General features: G+C 40.9%; 1 protein-coding gene across 1 annotated transcript in view; it reads left to right on the plus strand.

Annotated features, from left to right (window-relative positions):
• Positions 1–2,647: 2,647 nt before the first annotated feature.
• Positions 2,648–22,428, plus strand: part of tafa4b (TAFA chemokine like family member 4b) — a 53,736-nt gene continuing 33,955 nt past the window's right edge. The window contains exons 1-2 of the mRNA XM_041783781.1: positions 2,648–2,764; positions 5,116–5,231. Coding sequence (XP_041639715.1) covers positions 5,117–5,231 — 115 coding nt within the window. The 5' untranslated portion in view covers positions 2,648–2,764; position 5,116. The remainder of the gene's footprint in view (positions 2,765–5,115; positions 5,232–22,428) is intronic.

A 22,428-nucleotide genomic window follows, 5' to 3' on the forward strand; every position in this document is an offset into this window, starting at 1 on the left:
TGATATGTTTTTCAAACGTGAGGCTGCTGTCAAAAATTACACCAAGGTTTCTGACATGGGGTTTCACATTTACTGACAGAGAACTGAGGGAGGACTTTATAGTGTGATGGAATTTATCTGGACCAATGATTAAGATTTCTGTTTTGTCTGTTTTAAGCCCGCCTACTGTAAGAAGACGGCTGACGTCACACAGGGTTTGTCCAGTTTTTTCTACAGTCCATGGTTGTGCCTCATTCTTCCCCTTCTCTGCTTGTTGTGAATGGCAGTGTGCAAACAGTTACCAGTGATACTGCAACCTAGAGGGGGGTGTAAATACTGCCATGTGATTGCCTTTATTCTGCACTTAGACCTATTTGCCATCATGTGACTACATGCACTTTAACAGTGACAATGAGGATGAACACAAATACCGGTACATCCCTACCAGTGAAGTGTTTGAACAACTATAAATCAATTCCAGTGCCTCTGTGATAAACACTAGGTGCCCTTTATTTTTTTAGAGTCTCTTAGAAAGCCATTTTCTCAAATGAATAAATAAAAAACTTGTAGAGGTGCAGTCTGCCTGCCGGCAGAGGTGTTTCTTGTAATGAGATTATTAATCATGCGATGGTAATGCTGTATACCCTATGAAAATTCAGCAAAGTTGAACAATAATAGAAACTGGTTTCCACCTAATCCTTTTGGGTATGAGATTATTTTTATTGACATGTGTTGTTGTATGGCGTTCATCACTTTCAAGGGTTGGCTTTCTTAACTTTTGATCTTTTTGTTGGGAAATAAGTTAACAGTTGAAGCTAGCTCACATGGACAGCTGAGGACAATCCATTGCCGTCCTCAGATAGGCAGTGCTGTGAGTATGTTATGTGGTTATAGAGATGTTAGACAATATACCTCATAAGTTTTTTTAAGAGTATGTTTGTATAATTTGTAGTTATGCTTTATGTGGATGTGGGAGGTAACTGCCTTCATTGACATTGGTTTAACTTGGTGTTTAGTGGAGAGTTTCCACACACTGGACGGGAACTCTACAACAAACACAACACTGTTTCTTAGTTTTTCAACCCCTTAATTGCTCTGTTATGTGGCCACAACCTCTACCTAACCATGAGAACCACTGCAAGGTGACATTACTGTGACTGATGGGACCTTTCATCCTGGACGTCCTGACCAAACTGAACTGCATCTGGAGACCACAAACTCAAACACACACAGACCCAGAGATGCACACTATTGTATTCTTTTAATGAGCGTATCAGAGAACAAAGCTGATAAAAATGCGTGACACAGCTCGGTCTTTAAAAAGAGAATAAGAAATGGGCTACTGTGCTGCCATGCAGCATGCTAAATGGACTGCACACGCTGCACGAGCACTTTGCAGACTTTCACGTACTGTGCTGGAGGGAGACACGCTGCATACACAAAGAAAATACTCTAGCGAATAAACACACAAATGCAGATTTTGTCACCGCAGTTTATGTCAGTGCAAGAGAAAAGCTTGATTTCACAGTGCAGGATGGCTTTGACTTGTTTGTATCTTTTTTTGACATAGATACAAGGTATTCAGTAGCAGTAAGCTGCTACTTAATTTATGCATTTATTTTACTTTTTTGGTTGAAGTTTTCCTCTTATCCTCATCCTTTCTCATATGATTTTATCATTTTCCCCTTTGAGTCATTCCTTTACCTCCTGGTATAACTTCTCATGTCTTTCTTTGCTAAAATTGAACACTCCTGATGTCCACTTCTTCTCTGTTTCCTGGTGGTTGTTATTGCTTTATTGTCCACCAGGGGGCAGTGGCACTACACTGATGGCAGAGCGGCAGTATCGGGCCTGGTTGGAGCTGACACACACTCCCTGGAAGTTCCTGAGCACAGCAGCGAGCTGAGCTGAGTTGCATATCAATGAGTGATGATGAATAATGAAGGTTCGAGGAGGGGAGAGCATTTTGGTATTAATGTGAATCTGTTGTCTTTCATTTAGATTGCAGAGTAAGTCCCTTTGTCAAGAGAGGAGTGTTGACACACTCTTTTGCCGGGATGATAATTGACTCGGTGCTTGTGTGAGTGTTAAGAAATGCACACGCATCAGAAGTTGTCACTCAGCTGGAATAAGGGAGTCTTTCTGCTGTCGTCCCATACTGTTTGAATTTATCTTGCAAACACTGTGCAGAGTGTGACCTTGTGTTGTGGCTTGTTTAGTAATCTGATTTTTATCAGTGAATGTTTTAGTTTTGAAGCTTTTCTGCAAGTTTTTTTGATGTCCAGTGATTTTGGAATGAGTTTGATGTTTTGATATTGCTTTGTTTTAGTCTATGTGTGTATGCCAGTGATGAATGAGGGAGTGTGTGGGAGAGAAAGAGAGGGAGAGAGCTGTGTGTGATGTCTAGAGTGGGGATCACATTGAGCCTGGGGGTAGGTGAAGCCATTGTAAACAATGGATCTGACAGAATGTAGGCCTTCACATCTCTACCCCCGTGTGAGCTTGTGTTTGTGTGGGAGTGCACGAGTGTCTGTGTGCACCTTCATTCAAGGCCACTGGAGGCCACACAGGGACCCCAGGGCAGGCTGGCCTCTCTGACCGACTGTCTTTGTACCTCTGCTCTCCAGGGGCTTCTTCTGTTTGAGGTGAGGAGGAGAAGAAGCAGGAGGAAGAGGAGAAGGAGGAGGGCTGAGGAGTGAGTGGATGCAGCCATGGCCTGTACAACCTGTCCATAGAGAAGCTGCTGAGGAGACAAGAGATCAGAGAAGACAGAGACGACCAACAGGTGAGAAACCATCCTGCACAGATTCACACAGAGCATAAAAGGCTGGAAGCAATGATTGTTTTCAGTTTTATTCATTAGATGAAATGTCGACAAGAAACTCTCAGTTATCTTTTATGACATGGTTATTTTTGCTATTTTTTCTTCCTTTGCTAGTTTATATTATACTCCTAAACTCTACATGTGATGTCTGCTATCTGTTAACTTTTTGATGTTTTTTTTTATAATATTTATGGGGCTTTTATGCAGTAGTCTTAGAGAGGATGGCAGCAGATAGTCGGACACAGGGATGCCAGAGAGGGTAGAGACATGCTGGAAAGGGCTGCAGGCTGGACTTGAACCCAGGCTGCAGCGTACCTTGAGTGCACATTAACCAAATAAACAGTATAAAGTTCCCTCTTTGGTCAGTGGACATTATTGGGAATCAGCCATGTGGTGGATCTCCTGAACAGAGACTTGGCCTACATGGCCGTTGGAAGCTTGATTTAGAGTAGTTTTGGAGGGAAACTTTCAAATGAAGAATGAGGATGCCGGGGAGACTCATAATTCCAAGAGCCTTTGCAGTTGGACAAATTCTCATTTCTGATTGGAGGAGGAGACTCTGCAGAGGGCCCACGGGTAATAAAAACCAGTCCAACACCTCCACAGTGCCATCAACTGCCACCATCGCCTGCACAACAGTAGACCAGCTGTCTAGTTTGTGTTTCTTTGGTTTTTCCAGCTTCAGTTAAAAGTTTGGCCATTTCAGTAGCCGGCCGGTCGAGTACAAGAGTTCCTTTCCTTCCTACATATCAGGTGCAGAGGACTAATGTTTCGACATGCATTGCGTCTTCATCAGCGTCAAACTGTAGTGGTGTGATCTGAAAAACTTAAAAAGCTTCCTCTGTGATCATTCTAAGATTTACAAATCACTCTAGAAAAGTCGTTGGATAGTACTGTGTGTCAGCCCTTTTGGTTTCTCATATAACACCATGCCAGTTGCCCTTGCATTTCTTTTTAGGAGAGCTTTCTCATCATCCCAAAGAGTTTTAGTTTGTTGTCAGCTAAAAAGCAGCAGTAATTTAATTTTCCCCTTTTTCTCAGTATTTAAAATGGAAGCTTTTCAGTTAAGCACATTACATTTTTGATAACATTTCCCTACCCTATAAACTGCTATGAATTGGGATTCTAGTGATAAAAATAAAGTAGAAGAAACTGAGACAACTTCAATAGACAAGACAAAAAATGGGCAAAGTGGCCAAAGAGTTCCAAAAGATGGGCTAGAATGGGCTGTTTGTAACATTTTAGAATTGGATTACATGAGGCAAAAATGAGTAAGAAGTGTCAATTAGTTAGATGTGGCAAAAATTGGAGAAAAGTGGCTAAAATGGGCAAAAAATTGGTTAAACGTTGTAAAATAGAACTCGCAAAACTTGGTGAAAAAGGGTTAAAAATTATTTGTAAGTGGCAAAAATGGGTGAAAGTGGAAGACATGTCAGAAATGTGTGAAAAGTGGCTACAATGGATTAAATTGTGACAAAAATTCCAAAGAATGGCAAAAACGTGCAATAGGGGCTGTCTGTAACATTTTAGGATTAGATTAAAAGTGGCAAAAATGGGTTAAAAGTGTCCCAAAAGATGAAAAAAATGGCAAAATGGGTTAACAGAGGCAGATTTGTAACATTGCAGATTTGGCAAAACTTGGCATAAAGTGAACAAAAATGTGTTTAATGTTGCTTTTATACCAAAAAGTGGCAATAATGGGTTTAAAGTGAAAACAAGTGGAAATAGCAGCAATAAAACCTGTAAAAGAGGCAAAAAGAAGTGGCAAAGATGGGTAGAAAATGGGGTGAAATAGGTTTAAAAGTAGCATAAATGAACAATTCCAACATCAGGCCCAATAATAGTTTGACACACTTTTCAGCTCTAAAATGAGGTCATTGTTAGCCAGGCTGCTAGCACCAATACTATTGGTCCAACACAAATGCATTGATACCATCAATAAATCACAACTAGGGAGGGCCCATTCATTGGGTTTTTCAGGGGCCCAGGCCAGACCGGAATACAAGTGTGCCGTGGTTGAAGGGCTTTTATCCCCCATACTTGTACAGCACGTACAGACATGATTTTTATGAGCTAATTAGTGAAATCATAAACGTTGCAGACAACATATGTTTTTTGAAGAAAATTTACCTCTGTTGTCTTATCATTTTTTCTTTGACCTCTGGTTTCCCACCTCTAACATTGTTTCCAATTGTTGAAAAAGTAATATTTTTGTTTGTCTTGCTCCTTTGCCTCCTGTCTTTATTTCGAGCGCCTCTCATGCCCTCTCCCTGCCTCTCTGCTCCCTCTTTGCCCCCCTCTCTCTCTCTCAGGATGAAACTGTGGGGGAGGTCAGCTTGGCCTTTGCAGGTGGCCTTCCTCGTTGCCTTGGTGATGCTCTGCGTTGACCCGTTGTCTGCCGGCAGCCGTAACCACAGGGGACCAACAGGTACTCCGGGTCTTGGTCTTCAGCCCTTCTTCCAACTATGAGAGGTTAATTACACTGTCACTGTTAGGGTCCAGCACATGTTCCCTGAGCCTGTCACTGACCGACTCATCCCTGTCCTGCAGGGGACAAGGGGAGGGACAACTTGCTCCATGCTTCACTTTGACATAATGTAATCTAGACAGGACCTGGTTTTGGGCTTGGATGCAAACACACCCCTGTTTGACTGATAGAGCCTGTGTAGAGACAAATGGCACTTAAGCTGTCAGGAGCTGTCAACACAAATAGATCAGTGTGGGTGTGATCTGATCTTTTCAGAGTGCTTTCAGCGATGGAGCTGTTGTTCTTGAGCCCTCTGATTCTTAAAGCTTTAGCTGTAAAATAGGGTGCATATGTTGTGTAGAGGAGGCGATAAGGGCTTATAACTTCTAATCCTCAGTCATATAATTGCTGTGGCTTACATTAATATGCATAGCTCTGCTGTAACCCCTTCAACCAAAGCACCATTTCACTTTCTCCTCAAGAAATCGTGAACAAAGAAAGAAAACCATCACTACTGCTTTAATTGAGGCCTGTTGGCTAAAATTGCTCACTATTGTTAATTTTCAAGAAGTTATGGAAATAGACGTCCAGCACATTCTTATGAATATTTCATCGTGGCCATGCAGGGTCAGTTGTGTTGAGTCACAGCATCTTGCGCCCCGACTTGTTAGCGACAACCTCCCAGGCCACCTCTCCCTTGCTCTTAATTACAACAATTTCCTTAATTATCTCTTGGTTTTTCTGTGCTCTCTCTCTGGCTCCTGTTTTGCAAGGTGACCTTTATGTGGCACAGAACTACTGCCAGCATTCAGCTTGTGCACTAACTGGTTGTATTAGTCTCCTTTTGACGGAGAGGAGGCAGCCTGCTTACGGCGGGGACACCGCTAATTGCAGGCCCTGTGTATTGTGAAGGTCAGTGCGAATGCCCGCCCTCTTCTTGTTTCTCTCTGGCTGTGGAACAAGATGAGTCCCTTCCAAGCCTGCTGCACTTCTTATTAGAGGGTTTACTCTAATTGGTGGAAGTTTAGGACCTGTTGGCTGTGAATACCAACATGACACACATACACACAGAGGTTTGAGGTTAAGAAATAATTGGCTGTACATTATGACTGCTGGATACGTTTCCTGTGTTTCCTACTCAAGTGTTTTTACTGCTGCTTTGTTGGCAGGTCAATGAGGCATTTGTTTGAAACATGAAGCTGTGATGTACCATTTTCTACCACACGATGGCTCCAGAGGTCAAAAAATACTCATGTGGAAGTAGGAACATTTCCATTAGGTTCCATAGTTGATTATTTGTGTTTTTGTCAGTCAGTCCAAGCTAGATTATGGCATCATATATTCAATAAATGTTAGTAAGTATATGTAAAAAGCATAACAATGAAAAATGGTCATGCACCTTCAGAAGACACATACAGATTTTGAAGAGAGCATGTTCTTGTGTTATTTACATTATTTTGAGATTCAAATATTGTCACTTTTCCCGACATCCATATTCTTAAGTGTTAATTTGAATGTTTCTGCTTTGACTGAGTAAGTCAGTTGGTGATGATTTATTTTAAAAAAGTAAAAATGATCATAAATAGACAAGAACTGTAGATTAGCGACAGATATAAAAATGAATAAATAAACAGAATAAATTAAAAACAGGACTTTGGTTTACATATTTGTGGGAAGAGGTACAAAATGTATAACCTCCTCCCCCCATACATGGTGATGGTAAATGAATCAGCATTAATCTTTATCAAAAATAATCTCTCTTCCTCCATTACAGAATCCAAATAGATCAATCAGAATGTCTGATTATTTACAATATATTGAAAAACAAAATGTGATCTATCGTTAATGTAATGTACAGGTTATCATAATGCGTTCGAGTTACCATCCTATTAGCAGAGATAAAGAGGGAAATAATGAATTTCAGATAAAAAAAAGAAAAAAATGAATGAATGAAGAAATGGAGAAATAAATAACCATAAGCACCTTGTCATATTGAAACACCTTCCTCATTCATATACCTCATGAAAATTATATTCTCATACCACTTAATTTTTATTGATTTAATTGAAAAATGGAAAAGGGGTTAGGAGTTAAAACTTATTATAGTAATCTTTAATGATCTTAAAAAGTTACTATTATTTAACCCAGAGAGCATTTTCGGTGTTTAACAGTTGCTCAATGTTCCCTGGTAAGAAAGTCACAGTTTGGGAGCCTTTTTTGGGGGTGAAGTCAAGGTCACGAGAAGGCTGTTTTAGTGCCCTCAGCTCTTTAGTAAAGACAGTCTTAGTCATATTATTTGAATACGTCTTCAGAAATAACTTTTTCCATGAGGTTTTGAACCAATCTGTTGTTCCCCAAACATGTAACCCTATTTTTTGCCTATAGAAAGGAGTGCATTATTTTTAAGATGCTCATTATAAATAACAAACAAAAGTGGAATAAGATCAATCAATTCATTTCACAGAATTCAACTCAACATGAATCTGTATTAAGATGAATTTAAAAATGCCAGAAAACCCTGAGAAAAAAATGGCGCTGTCAGTCAATTTTATATTCTTATTAATTATAGGCTTTGTATTGAATAATCACAGTAAATGGCATATGTGGATAATTTGAGAAAGATTGAATTACCTGTAGATACAAAGAAAACAGTAACAAAGGACGTGCTTCTGAATGGCATCAAAACTTTCTACAAGCTTTTGAAACAGGAGAAGAAGGGACCTTTAAAAGAAAGTCCACTTACTAATTAATCTAAGATGGTGTTTATCTACAGAATATGGATTTCATCCATAAAATTAAAAGAATCAAGAGCACAGAGAACTTTTACATGTGTTACAATCAAAGTTACAAAGCTACTGTAGCTGGTTGTGTGGTTGCATCACAATAGCCATGTTTACATGGACCACTTGTAATCGCAACAAATACCTGGTCTGAATAAAAATCTTTATATAAACACTTCATTTGGAATAAAATCCTCCGATTCCGCTCATTAGGAAAGAAATTCCATTCCAATCAAGAGGGGTGGTTTATGCTGATAGTCACTCGGATCAGTGTCCATGAAAACACTTGATCTGATCATCTCTCCCTGTTAGGGGGGAGTTTTGTCTTACTGCTCATGTCTGCCCCATGGACCAGACAGAAACACAGCAGGAGCAAAACAAAACTGGCCTGTTGCCGAGACAGCTTTTTTACATGAAACTTTAAAAGAGCACCAAATGGTTGATCAGATAATTTAAGTACTGATGTGAAATAGTGGAACAATCCAAAATTTTGCAAGAGTATAAGTTGAAAAAAAAAAGCGTGAGCCAGCAGTTTGTTTACAACAAAGGCAAAGAACAATTTTCTCTTCTACAGAAAATTTTTGGTAGATTTGACTGGTGGGATGATGCTGCGCATGCTAGAGCAGATTAAAGAGATTCAGATTAAATGTAAGATACATGAGCACACACATCTGATTCTGATCATATCTTTTTGCATCCATGTGAACAGAGAAGTTTAAATCTCTGATCAGAATAAATTCAGTTGGATTGTATAAAAATGCTCATGTAACTTCAGCTAGTGCGATTTATCAACATACACTATATTGCCAAAAGTATTCACTCACCCATCCAAATAGTGGAAATCAGGTGTTCCAATCACTTACATGGCCACAGGTGTATATAATCAAGCACCTAGGCATGCAGACTGTTTCTACAAACATTTGTGAAAGAATGGGTCGCTCTCTGGAGCTCAGTGAATTCCAGTGTGGCACTGTGATAGGATACCACATGTGCAACAAGTCCAGTCATGAAATTTCCTCGCTCCTAAATATTCCACAGTCAACTGTCAGTGGTATTATAACAAAGTGGAAGCGATTGGGAATGACAGCAACTCAGCCACAAAGTGGTAGGCCACGTAAAATGACAGAGCGGGGCCAGCAGATGATGAGGCACATAGAGCACAGAGGCCACCAACTTTCTGCGGAGTCAATCGCTACAGACCTCCAAACTTCATGTGGCCTTCAGGTTAGCTCAAGAACAGTGCGTAGAGAGCTTCATGGAATGGGTTTCCATGGCCGAGCTGCTGCATCCAAGCCATACATCACCAAGTGCAATGCAAAGTGTTGGATGCCGTGGTGTAAAGCACGTTGCCACTGGACTCTAGAGCAGTGGAGTGACAGATTGCGTTTCTCCATCTGGCAATCTGATGGATGAGTCTGGGTTTGGCGGTTGCCAGGAGAACGGTACTTGTCTGACTGCGTTGTGCCAAGTGTAAAGTTTGGTGGAGGGGGGATTATGGTGTGGGGTTGTTTTTCAGAAGCTGGGCTTGGCCCCTTAGTTCCAGTGAAAGGAACTCTGAGTGCTTCAGCATACCAAAACATTTTGGGCAATTCCATGCTCCCAACTTTGTGGGAACAGTTTGGGGATGGCCCCTTCCTGTTCCAACATGACTGTGCACCAGTGCACAAAGCAAGGTCCATAAAGACATGGATGAGAGAGTTTGGTGTGGATGAACTTGATTGGCCTGCACAGAGTCCTGGCCTCAACTCGATAGAACACCTTTGGGATGAGTTATAGCGGAGACTGAGAGCCAGGCCTTCTCGTCCAACATCAGTGTGACCTCACAAATGCATTCTGGAAGAATGTTCAAAAATTCCTACCATCCTAAACCTTGTGGAAAGCCTTCCCAGAAGAGTTGAAGCTGTTATAGCTGCAAGGGGTGGACTGACACCACATTAAAACCTATGGATTAAGAACCGGATGTCACTTAAGTTCATATGCGAGTCAAGGCAGGTGAACAAATACTTTTGGCAGTATACTGTACATTTATCATCCCTGTGATAAATTTATTAAAGTTAATTGAAAATTTTGCCAGCACTCTTGTCTTCCATGTGGCTATTATAGATAACTAAAACTTTTTGAATATCTAAAGGTAAAAGTAAAAATCATTTTTAGTTACTGAAACTAAATTAAAAGCTAAATTTTACTAAAAATTTTACTGAAAAAACTAACTAAAGGAGAAGTGAAGAGTAGCTTATTTCGATATTTTTTTTGTAATTGTATGTTTCTCTTTCTGACCCTTTCGGGTATCCTGTCTTGCTGAAAAACAAACACGAAAATGTTAAAAACCACAGGCAGTTTTTGGGCCTTTGGGACATCCACAACATGATCAGTGGCTTGTGTCACCCCGTTACCCGCCTAGACAGTACCTCAGGTTGTGCTTACCTGCTACATCCACCCCTTACTCCGCCGTACAGGTGTGGACTTTATCATGTTTTTTCAACAGATTATTTTCCCATGCCCCTGTGAAAGTGCAAAGACATCTGGAGTAGGACCTGGGTTTGGTCAATCCTCCTTCCTGCACGATGGTACCCTCAGATGGGCTCACTCACCTTACTTAGCCTCAGTTTTTGGCTCAAATAAGCCTAAAGTTCTGCCCAGTTCTGTACTTAAAATCTGAAGCACAGCTATAATGCTCCATCAGTGAACAAGGCAGTAGGCAAGTGTTTACTTTTGCCTGATGGTAAAACCCCCTACATATGTACAGTCATGGACGAAAATGTTGGCACCCCTGGAATTTTTCCAGAAAATACATCATTTCTCCCAGAAATTGTTGCAATCAACAAATGTTTTGGTATACATGTGTTTATTGCCTTTATGTGCATTGGAACAACACAAAAAATCCGAAGGAAAAAGACAACACTGACATAATTTTACACAAAACTCAAAAAATGGGGTGGAAAAAATTGTTGCCACCCTCAACTTAATATTTGGTTGCACTCCCTTGGGAAATAATAACTGAAACCAATTGCTTCCTATAACCATCAACAAGCTTCTTACACCTCTCAACTGGAATTTTGGACCACTGTTCTGCAAACTGCTCCAGGTCTCTCAGATTTGAAGGGTTCCTTCTTGCAACAGCAGTTTTGAGATCTCTCCATAGGTGTTCAATAGGATTTAGATCTTAGACTCATTACTGGCCACTTCAGAACTCTCCAGCGCTTTGTCTCCAACCATTTCTTGGTGCTTTTTGAAGTATGTTTGGGGTCATTGTCCTGCTGGAACACCCATGACCTCTGACGCAGACCCAGCTTTCTGACACTAGGCCCTACATTGCGGCCCAAAATTTTTTGACAGTCTCCAGATTTCATGATTCCTTGCAGACAGTCAAGGCACCCAGTGCCAGAGGCAACAAAATAACCCCAAAACATCCTTGAACCTCCACCATGTTTGACTGTAGGTACTGTGGTCTTTTCTTTGTAGGCCTCATTCTGTTTTCTGCAAACAGTAGAATGACCTGCTTTTCCAAAAAGCTCTACCTTAGTCTCATCTGTCCACAAAATGTTCTCCCAGAAGGATTGAGGCTTACTCAGGTACATTTTTGCAAACTCCAGTCTGGCTTTTTTATGTCTCTTTGTCAGCAGTGGGGTTCTCCTCGGCCTCCTGCCATAACGCTTCATCTCATTCGGATTACGACGTATGGTTCGAGCTGACACTTTTGCACCCTGAGTCTGCAGGACAGCCTGTATTTGTGTGGAAATTGACTGAGGATGTTTATCCACCATTCTAACTATCCTGCATTGCATTCTTTTGTCAATTTTTCTCTTTTGTCCACGTCCAGGGAGATTAGCCACAGTTCCATGGTTATAAACTTCTTGATTATATTACACACAGTGGACAAAGGAATTTCTAGATCTCTGGAGATGGTCTTGTAACCTTAAGATTGTTCATATTTTTCCACAATTTTGCTTCTCAAGTCCTCAGACAGTTCTTGGCTCCTCTTTCTCTTCTCTATGCTTGGTGTGACACACACAGGCACACAACACAAAGGTTGAGTCAACTTTTATACATTCTAACTGGCTTCAGGTGTGATTTCTAGATTGCAAGCACCTGTTACAGCCACAGGTGAGCTTAAATGAGCATCACATGCTGGAAATAAAATGATTTACCCACAGTTTTAAAAGGGTGCCAACAATTTTGTCCGGCCCATTTTTTTGAGTTTTGTGTAAAATTATATCAATTTTGGCTTTTTTCTTTGATTTTTTTCTATTGCTCTAATGCACATAAAGGCAATAAACAAGTGTATGCCAAAACATTTGTAACTGCAACAATTTCTGGGAGAAATGGTATATTTTCTGGAAAAATTCCAGAGGTGCCAACATTTTCGTCGATGACTGTAGCTTGTCCCTTGATAATGGTGTGTAAATCCCAGGTCTGCCTGGGGAATAAATAAAGTAAATGAAATTGAAAAAAAAAAAAAAAATCCATGAAAATCCTCTAGATTACATTTTGCATACTTTCTCATAAAGACAGTCAGATTTAACTTTTAAGCCTGCCTCATTTATTGTTAACTAGCAAACAGCGGTACTTTTGGAAATCAAAAGAAACAGAATAAGCAAGCAGGAAGACTTCAGGAATCTACTGACCAGAAAATAACCTGTTTGCTCTCTTGCACTATAATTCTCAAACAAAAATATTATTACAATGAAATTAGCATCAGAAAGAACCCTCTCCTAATCCTTTTCTTCAAACAATGAAAGATTCAGAGCACAAAAACTCTCCAATGAAGTATTTATTACACTCACATCCATTCTCACAGTTGGCTCTCTTACAAATAAAAGCAGACTGGGTCAAAAATGATGAAAGCTATGCCAAACATGCAGCAGAAGATCCTTTGGCTCACCCGCAACATCTTTCATGCTTTGACTGTTTATTCTTTAGTACTCTTTTACAACAATTACACCGAGAAATTCAAAGGCAGGTCAGACAGAAAATGCATTCAAGGAGCTGTCAAGGTAATCCTACACAAATGATTAGTCACTTCAACTTTGAATGCTGCTCTCATCCAAAGTGCTTTTTTGCTGCTAAAATGATTGATTGTGCTTTGAGAGCTGTGAGCAACACTCCCCTGTATTCTGACAATTACATCTCAGGCAATGACTGTCTCAAACACCCTTTTTCTTTTCTTATCAGAGTGCTTGAAATTAGATTATCTGAGACCAACATTCTCACCGGTAAAAGTGATACTTCATCTTGTAAAATCTAATATTGCACATGCATGGTATCTTTCCACAGCTTGTTAAACCAAACCAAACCCATGACAAACTGCTCATCCATGGTTCAAGTGATATTCTAAATCCCCACAAAGATATATCTCTGCAGGAATTCATGAAGTGTTTTCTAGACCTCATGTGCCCTCATTGTCTCATGGACTTTCTGCATGACAGCAGTCTGCACGACTGTCAAGTCTAATCTCAGACTAATGCACTTCAAATTAAAACACTGTTGTACTTTCAAAAACAAGCTTTTTTGAAACACAACAATGTGCATCTGCAACCATGAATATTTAAGCATTAGATACAGCAGTTTGTGTTTTCTTATCTAAGGCTGCTTTTAAGATGTCTCCTTTAAAATAGCAGCCCTGACATGGTTTTAGAGAGCAGGTTTTATTGGGGATAGATTTGTTACAAAGGAACACTCAGCCATACAGTGACCTGTTAAGATAATTTACATAAAGCCTTTGGGCCTGTGAAACCCTGATAATGTCAGGAGGACTGATGGGGATGAGGAGGATCAGGGTGAGAAGGGGATGGAGAGAACAGCCAGTGTGTAAAGGACAGTTTCAAAGTAAGAGCCTCTAGGAGCCTCTAGAGGGAGAAAATAGAACAAAAACAAAACCAAACAATGTCAATAGTTATGACCATGACATGTCTTTTTTGTAGTAATTGATAGCTTTATTCTGAAATCTGTGTGTTAATTTCCAGTGACAATCTTTCCATTTAAATCAGGATTCTCAAACTCTATTTGGCTTGGGTCAGCTGTCAGTATCCCGTCATCAAGGAGGGCCACTCCAACTAGTTCTACAAGAAAGTGCCTTATTTCTGGAAGTACGGATCTTGTGTCCTTGGTTTATTTGATCAAAAATGGCTTAAAAACACTGTTTGGTTGAGTTGGCATTTAAATGGCTTAAATAAATCCATCGCCTTCTATGATTCAAATGAAAATAGCTATTGTAATACTGTTGAATTATCTGTACTTTTATAATGTGTCACAGAATTTGGTCAAAAGTGGGGATGCACGATATTGGACTTTTGTTGTTTTGCCGATATTTACAAATTCATTTTAGCCAATACCAAAATAACTTAGCACAAAAAGTATGGACTTGTGCAGGGATTTGTGTTTGGTAGAATAAATAGTACACTGTTGGAAATCCTTTTTATCCCTCTTTTAAATGGCACCACATTTGTAAGGAACATGCATTTGGGTTGCACCCATGAAAATCTTCTCTGCCAATGCCAAACAGCTTGTTCTGCTCTTGCTATCAACTCTTGTTTTGAGCTTCTGGTACCACTAGAAGGTGCCTGATTGTCATCATTGGAGGAAATCTCAGTGCAGAGAGATATCAAGATGAGATCTGCAACCAGTGGCAATCCCAAATCTCCACAGTCTCGGACTAACCTTGAAAATCAACAGACCCTCTTCAGTATTTTTTTCTAGAGTGGCCCAAATATGCTGTCATAAAAGTGGACAGGCATATTCTGTTGCGGTATTCTTAATGAAAACAATCAAAGACAAAACAATCTGAGATACAACTAGGGAGGGCCCAATTTAGGATGACATGAGCAGAGAAAGAAATTTTAAAACTGCAAAAATGTAAAGAAAATCTCTCGGAAGTGCTGATATAATAAAGAATCCTGCTATGATAGACCCAAAGATGACTTAAGAAATCTAATAATCTAATCATGAGCGTAAGTTTTAGGTGTGTAGGGCGCTAAGGATTCATCATGGGGCCACGACCCAGGGCTGGAAGGGGGAGGTGGCCGGAGTCAAGTTTGCCACACGTCAGCACACACGTGTCCTTTGTGTCAGAAAAATTGGGGAAATGGGACACAGTTGTGGACCCAGGTTTCTTAAAGTTATCCCAGAAGGATAACTACTAAAATTGCAAACGGTATTTGGGAAAGGGATGAAAAAGGAACCCAAAGTTAATTGGTAGCAAAGAAAAAAGAACAAAACCACCACTGCCTAGCAGCTGCCTAGACACAAAACTCTAAGGTGGACGGAGAAAAGCTTTCCTCAAATGAAACACTAAGGTCAGACCAGTGTAAAAATAAAACAAAGGACTAGGCAAAGGCCTCCAGCACTAATCCACTTTAACTGGTAAATCACAGAAAATATTCTCAGGTAAGTTGTCAGGAATGTTTCTGCAAACTCTCACTCAAAAACTCAAGAAAATACAAGGAGATACACCCACTAACTCTGATAGTGAGGTTTTAAGTCAGCACTGAGAGCTGAAACCCAGGAGTATATGTGAGCTCGCCACACCTGGCCACAATCAAGAGCAATCAGCTCACACACACCTGACACTGCACTGTCTGATCACACTCAGTGAGTGCCCTGTGTGATCTCCCTCACAGCTTGGCAGCAAAGCTTAAGCTCAATGGCATCTATTTTGTCAGGTAATATGCCTGGAGACTATCTGCAGCACAACCAGGGGCTCATGGCAGCCCTACTGCCCTCCCAGGGCCATGCTTACATGCCACATACACCCCTTACTCCACCCTAAAAATGTCTTTGGTATTTTTTTAACAGATTATGTTCCCATGCCCGTAATGATATGCAAGGAAATCCAGAGCACGACTGGGGTAGTGTAAGGCGTCCTTCCCCTGCCCTAAGGAGGCTTACTCGCCACATCTACACTTTACCTCAGCCTCAGTTTTTGGTGCAAACATGACTTAAAGTCCTGCACAGTACTGTATGCTATGAAAATAGTAATAATGGATCATCACTAAACTGTGTTAAAACAAAAAGGCTAGTGGTGTGAAAACTTCTGCACACTGTATCAGTTGTAAACAGCGGAAGAAGATTTCTGATCTACCGATATGATCATTGGTCCATGGCTGTCAGCTGTCGACCATTCTAGCCAATCAGAATCAAGCAGCCATTGTGAGGGGCACTGATATATCAGAAAGTAGCTGCACCATTAGACCAGCTACCTGCTTGTAATGAGAAAATCTCTCAAAAAACTGGATTCACAGCAGCTGTTTATAAAGAAGACATATTGAATAAAATGAAGGAATAAGAAAAGGAAAATTCCTTAAAAAGTGTGTTTACTGTTACTAACACAGTTGTTTACTGTGATGAGAAATAATAAAAGGCTTAACTTAAAAGGGTATTGAATGAAATGACCAAATTTCAGGATTACTGATGGCACTTAAATTAGGAAGTATAGGGACTCTTGGCACGGCAAAGTTTTTTTTAACCCCTGTTAGATGGCAAATGAAGAGGAAGAAGAGACAGGATTCAGCTTCCAAAACACAAGTTGATTTGTTGTAGAAAGCATCCAGAACAATGTCTGACACATCCTCCCACCTTGTTCCACTCAGCTGAACCCTGTAATCTTCCTCTCTTGAAAGGTACCACTCTGTTCCTTCACTGTGTCCCCTCTACATCGACATTGCCACCTCTGACAGATTTTGCGAGATATCTGGCCTTTCACAGTGGCGGACAAGCTTGTCGGGTATTGACAGGGGAAAGACACAGCATTTTGATAAATTGCACAATACTCCTGCTCGCCCGTGTCTGTCAGACTACATCAATCGCCTGACTAACCCATCAGTTCAAGGTATCTAGGTTTGCTGACTGCTCAGCCACTTTTGTCACCCCCCCTCTTCTCCCTGCCTCCCACCCTATACCTCCCCTTCTTCCTACCGCAGGAGTAGAAGCATTTAGCCATGCTTGAGAAGTCTTTTCATCTCCGTGTTCGCAGTTCTCTATTACACTGAGACGACCATAACAGAATGGTTTAAAGGCAACACTGAGACATTAGATACACTGTTATTATGTGTTTATAGCTGGAGGCTGACTGCTCCACACATGAATCTTAAGTGAATGAGGGGCAAGAGGCAGCAGCTCTCTGAACTGGGGAATAGACAGAACTGAGAGGACTCACAATCAAGCTGTAGTACTTCAGTCTGCACTCAGACTTCTTCTGATGTCTGGGACTTGTCCTTCTTTTGTACCATTTCAGTTCAGAGTAATAAACTTTGACTACTGATGGAATTTAAACTCTGGTTCATTTCTATGCAGGGGCAGTTGTGTCAAATTAAACTGCAAAAAAAGAACATAGCAGGAGGTTAAATCCACTTTCAGTAGTAAAACTCTGTTCATCCACAGTGGAGATGGTGTAGCTGCAAAAAACTTTAAACAAGGAAACCGTCCTGCCTGTAAATTTCAAAGCAAAGAGTGAAACATCTTCAGGCTGTAAGTTTTATTTGGCAGATAGACACTGAGCTGAAGAACATAAATTTGTATTTTACCAGTGAAAATTTGTTAATCTGTAGGTATTAAAGAACGATGGTCTGGCTACTTTGAGGAGTTGTACTGGGTAGATCTTCCCAGTTGTGAGCTCCAAATGCTGCAGACACAGTGAGAGTGGAACCCATCGTTAAGTTGTGACCCACCAACTGTTGAGGAGGCAGTGAGCTGAAGGCCGAGGAAGCACCAGCTGTATGAGGGATGCTCAAGGCAGGTGGTGAAACCTCCCTCCTGTGCTTGCATGCTCTAATCTGCTCCACGTGGAGAACAGGCATCATCCCTACCAACTGGAAGAGGGGCATTGTTGTTCCGATCTGAGTCCTCACTCAGTGCTTTCAGGAATCCAACAGTGGTTCTCAACTGGTGGGTGGTGAAGCCCTCTTCAGTAGGTCGCAGATGTCTGGGGGAAAAAAATGCACCAAATTGTCAATGAGACTCTATAAAACAAGCATGTTTTGTCCTGTTTCATTGTTTTGTTACACCTTTTGTACTGTCTTAGACCCAAGCTCTACTATTTTTTTATTAAATACATCTGATTGACCAAAAAGATCTCCAGAATTTGGGTCGCAGTTCTCCTTGAGGTGTTGACTGTGGGTCCCTTAACTCAACCAGTTGAGAACCTCTGCAATAGAGGGCTGCTTGCAGTGTATGCTGATTTCCAAAAGACGTTTAACTTGGTGAATAGAGATGCCATATGTCTGCCCTGTATCCTGATCAGAGCGAGCTGTGAAGTGTGGTGGCTACATCTTTGACTTTTCTCCCAGTATATTTGGGGTGAGGAATGGGTGTATCGTAGCCTCTATATGCTCTGCAGTACCTGTGTGGACTGGATAATGGGGTGGGTAAGAGGGGCAGTGAGCTCTGGAGCACTGTTTTTGCATTGTCACTAATCTGCTGATGATGCTGTGATCCTTGCAGAGACTTCAGATGTCCTTGTGGGGGCCCTTGACTTGCTGAGTAAGGAGGCTGAAGTGTTGGGAATGCATGTCTCCTGGGCCAAAACAAAGATACTGGCATTTGGAGATGCCTTGGATGCTGCCATCAGATCTGTATCTGCAAATGAGAGTGTGGAAGTTGTGGAGCAGTTCACCTACCTTGGCAGTGTAATCCATCAATCTGCTGACTGCGAGGCTGAAATCAATCACAGACTTGGTCTTGTGCACCGGGCTAGACCAAGTCTTTTAGTGCCTGAGCAGACTTTGTATTCTTGATGGTTGCAGGGGTCAGTGCACCAAGTACGTTTTTTAACAAACTACCACAACTTTAAACTGTCAAGCAGAAACCAGTATGAACACCATCACCAGTATAATTAGGGATGGGCGTGGTTAAATGGTTCAGTTTGTTAACCAAATTAGCCAGTGTGAGATTTACGAGTAGGTTAAACTAATAACCTATTTTTTTAGAAACACAGGCCTGAAATCCCAGTCAATAATGCTCTTGTGAAGTGTAATGAACCCCCAGCCACTACAGAACGCTTTAGCTATAGCTTTCCTGTCTGAGCTCTCCCCCAGTACATCACTGGATGTAAATATGAGCAGCTTAGCAGTTAGCATGTAGTAAGAACAGCACGGTATCACAGTTTTGCAAGTACTAAATGGAAATAAAGTGGTACATAGGCTTTTGAGGATTGAACTTATGTATAACTACGCAACCGAAGTGAAAAGAGACCACATATCAAAGCACAACATTTATCTGCTAAGAGGAACGAAGGCTGACGGCGCTAGCTGCTAGCGTCAGCTGGGCTCTACACAGCATATCAGGCTCACATCCCACCAGCTAACACAATGATCCTGTGATGAATATGACTGTTCTAAGTATTTCTTCTCTTTAGACTAGTCAGTTAAACAGAATTTAACTTTGCATTTAGCGGAATGGGTAAATAGACACCTAAGAACATCCCGAAGTATAATTTCTGCTATGGAATGGATTTTTGCAACATAGTCATCACTGGTTTAAACGCATGTATTATGTTGTAGTGTTGGGAAAACTGTGCTCCCCAGATTTGAATCAGCAGTGTGCTTTGCATGGATCAACTGACCTTCTGTAGAGTTGGACTATCACTGAATGCATTAACGCTGTCAACTAACTCCAACAGTGAAGGCCATTTAACCAAGAATGGAGTTAAAATTACTGTTTGGGGCTTAAAATCAACACTGAAATGTTTCACACTGAGAGTTCAACACTACAGGCTTTTCTGTGTATATATATCTTGGGCAGTGGGGATTTGGTAGAGGCGTGATATTTGTCCCTGAACCAAGTTTATATAAATATGTCTACTGAAAAGGCCAAAAAATACAATGATATAAATTCAGGCCTCATTGTCCAGCCCTAGCAGGAATCAGAAATATGGGCTCATAAAACCCTCTACCAGCTTGAGTTCACTTTGTTTTTTCTACTTCCCCTTTTTTTATATTTTGAGCTTTCTAACTCTTAAAGGTTTAATTATCAGACAGAGCTTGATGGACACAAAAACTTCCATAAATGAAATTCCGGAGAGTTTACTCTCGGTTTTCCCTCGACTGCACTGGAACCCATAAAACTTTACAGACTTAAAATACAAACAGCCTCAGCCCATGTCTGATGTAAGCAATAAAGAGAGGAGACTGCTGAACCTGCTGACCTCATTATACCAGCAGGAGGCGATGCACTCTTTTTTTTTCTCTCTTTGCTGCCCATGACACCACTTCTCCTCCACCTGTTTGACTCCTTCTCCCTCACCACTCGGTCTCTTTCCTTCTTACTAACAAGCAGCTGCTTTCTGAGATGAGGGCAGCAGATTGACCGTACTTACCCAGTCTCGGCTGTGCGCTAACAATAGAATTAATTCTCAGAACAGAGTAGTGATAATGAGAGAGGGCGCAGGGCTGATTAAAACAAAGGCAATTTGATTGTGTTTGAATTAGACTTCAATTAATTTACATTGTTACTCTGTGCTTTCACTCAAGTTATTTTTGTTCTAATTACAGCTGCACAGATCATTCTTATCCCACTGATTTCAGAGCACTTTTATTAGTTTTATTGGAAGATATAAGTTTTATGTTGTTGTGCATGCATGCATGTGTGTGTATCTGTGTGTGTGTGGGGGGGGTTATACGGCAGCTGCGCCAGCCTCATGAGAGCCAGAGACAGAGGAGTGAGGGAAATGAAAGTGGAGGGATGATAGCGAAGGGGCGCCCTCAGAGAGCCTGGGATCATTGATGGGGCTCTCTGGAGAAGAGAACAAACAAACTTTAAATCAGAAAGGATGAGAGGGGCCATGGCCCTGCAGAAATGGAACCCTCTGCAGTGTATGTGTGAGCATTGCTGTGTTTGTGCACAGCTGTGTGTGCGTTTCTCTGTCTGCCTGCAAATCTCATTCAGCTGAGCGTGAAAAGTTTTGGAGTCTGGGTAAAGTCACGTACATAAATGAAATCTGGGCTTATGGTACAGTATAACCAAGCTTTTTCCAGGGCTGTAAAGAGGCTTATAGGTAGTAATGTCGCCAGCAGGGTTTGCTGCGCTTGGGAAACGCTGCCAGAGGCTCTCAGGAGTGCACGACAAGCTTTGAGAGTGAAAGATAAGGCTGCTGGAATCTCTTCCAAAGCCATAAGCAAAGATTAGATATACTAAACATTTTACCCAACATTTGTGCTCGACAGGTTTTTCTTTTAGGTGGCAACAAAACCCTCCTCCTAAGAGGTTCATGGGTTTAATGTGCCGAGTGAAATGTAACATTAGCATACACATTATGCAGAACACACTGCATTACATTTACATAAGCCTATTCACACACTCTCCTTGCAGCACCCACATACTTCTGTGAACAGACCATACAACACATGCCTCAGAAATGAAACCATACCTGTTCCTGCAAGTTTTTAGAGTGGGGTAAGAGGAGCCAGTTTTTACTTATGCCATCCTCAAGGTAAGGAAGAATGAGAGAGAAGTAGAATAAAAACATTAACTTTTACTTCAAGAGCTCTGCAATCAAAAGAATTCTAACCATGATTTTATAACTAAGCTGTCAGAAAACATGACAGAAAACGTCCTCATATGCGTCAGCTTTTCCCAGTTAAGGGGAAAGTTGATCTGAGTTGGTGGGTAAGTTAAACCATTGAAGAATAAAATGAACATCCGAGTTTTAACATTCAAAATTCCAGTTACCACAGTTGCAGGGGAATGTTTCTCTAGCCTTTTGAGGTTGAGGTAGCTTCTTCACTTGGATGCAAAGTTTATGATGGCAAAGTCACAAACAGACCTGAGATGTCTGATTCATTTATGATCAAAGGAAAGACTATATAGCCAAAAACAGCAGGGTATAGCTCAGACTTCTCAGCTTTGGCACACAAAGCAGAATTTTTCTTTGTCTTGCTCTGAGATGTTTTTAATCAAATAATAATTCAAACAAGAACTTGAAACACTTTTTCTTCCTTTGCATGCAAAGACAAAATTTGTCTTTGATTTGCATGGGCAAAAACACTTCAAATAAGTGCATTACTCGCGTTCAAAGAGTTAATAACTTGCCATATTCACCCAACGAGTCCAGATAAGCATCTCATTTCAAGATCTAAAAGGCAAAAATAAAACCTAATGTGCTTATAGCTAGCTGATATCTTTTCAAACTTTGGGACTTCTTTGAATCAAATGTGGGGATGCATGATATCATTGGCATGTTATCTGCATAGGCACATATTAGCTCAGAAAGTTGATTATTATTAGTACCAGCTGGTATGAAAATTTCTGCCGATACTTAGGGATACATGTGGTTATCCAGTTAAGAGTTAAATTTATATATCAAATCAGCCGGCACATTATGAGGAATTTAAAGGGATACTTTAACACTGTGGCAAATTCTCCCATTGCCATAACCCCTATAGTCTTAG

Source organism: Cheilinus undulatus, linkage group 3 (genome assembly GCF_018320785.1).
Source record: "Cheilinus undulatus linkage group 3, ASM1832078v1, whole genome shotgun sequence".
NCBI classification, from domain to species: domain Eukaryota; kingdom Metazoa; phylum Chordata; class Actinopteri; order Labriformes; family Labridae; genus Cheilinus; species Cheilinus undulatus.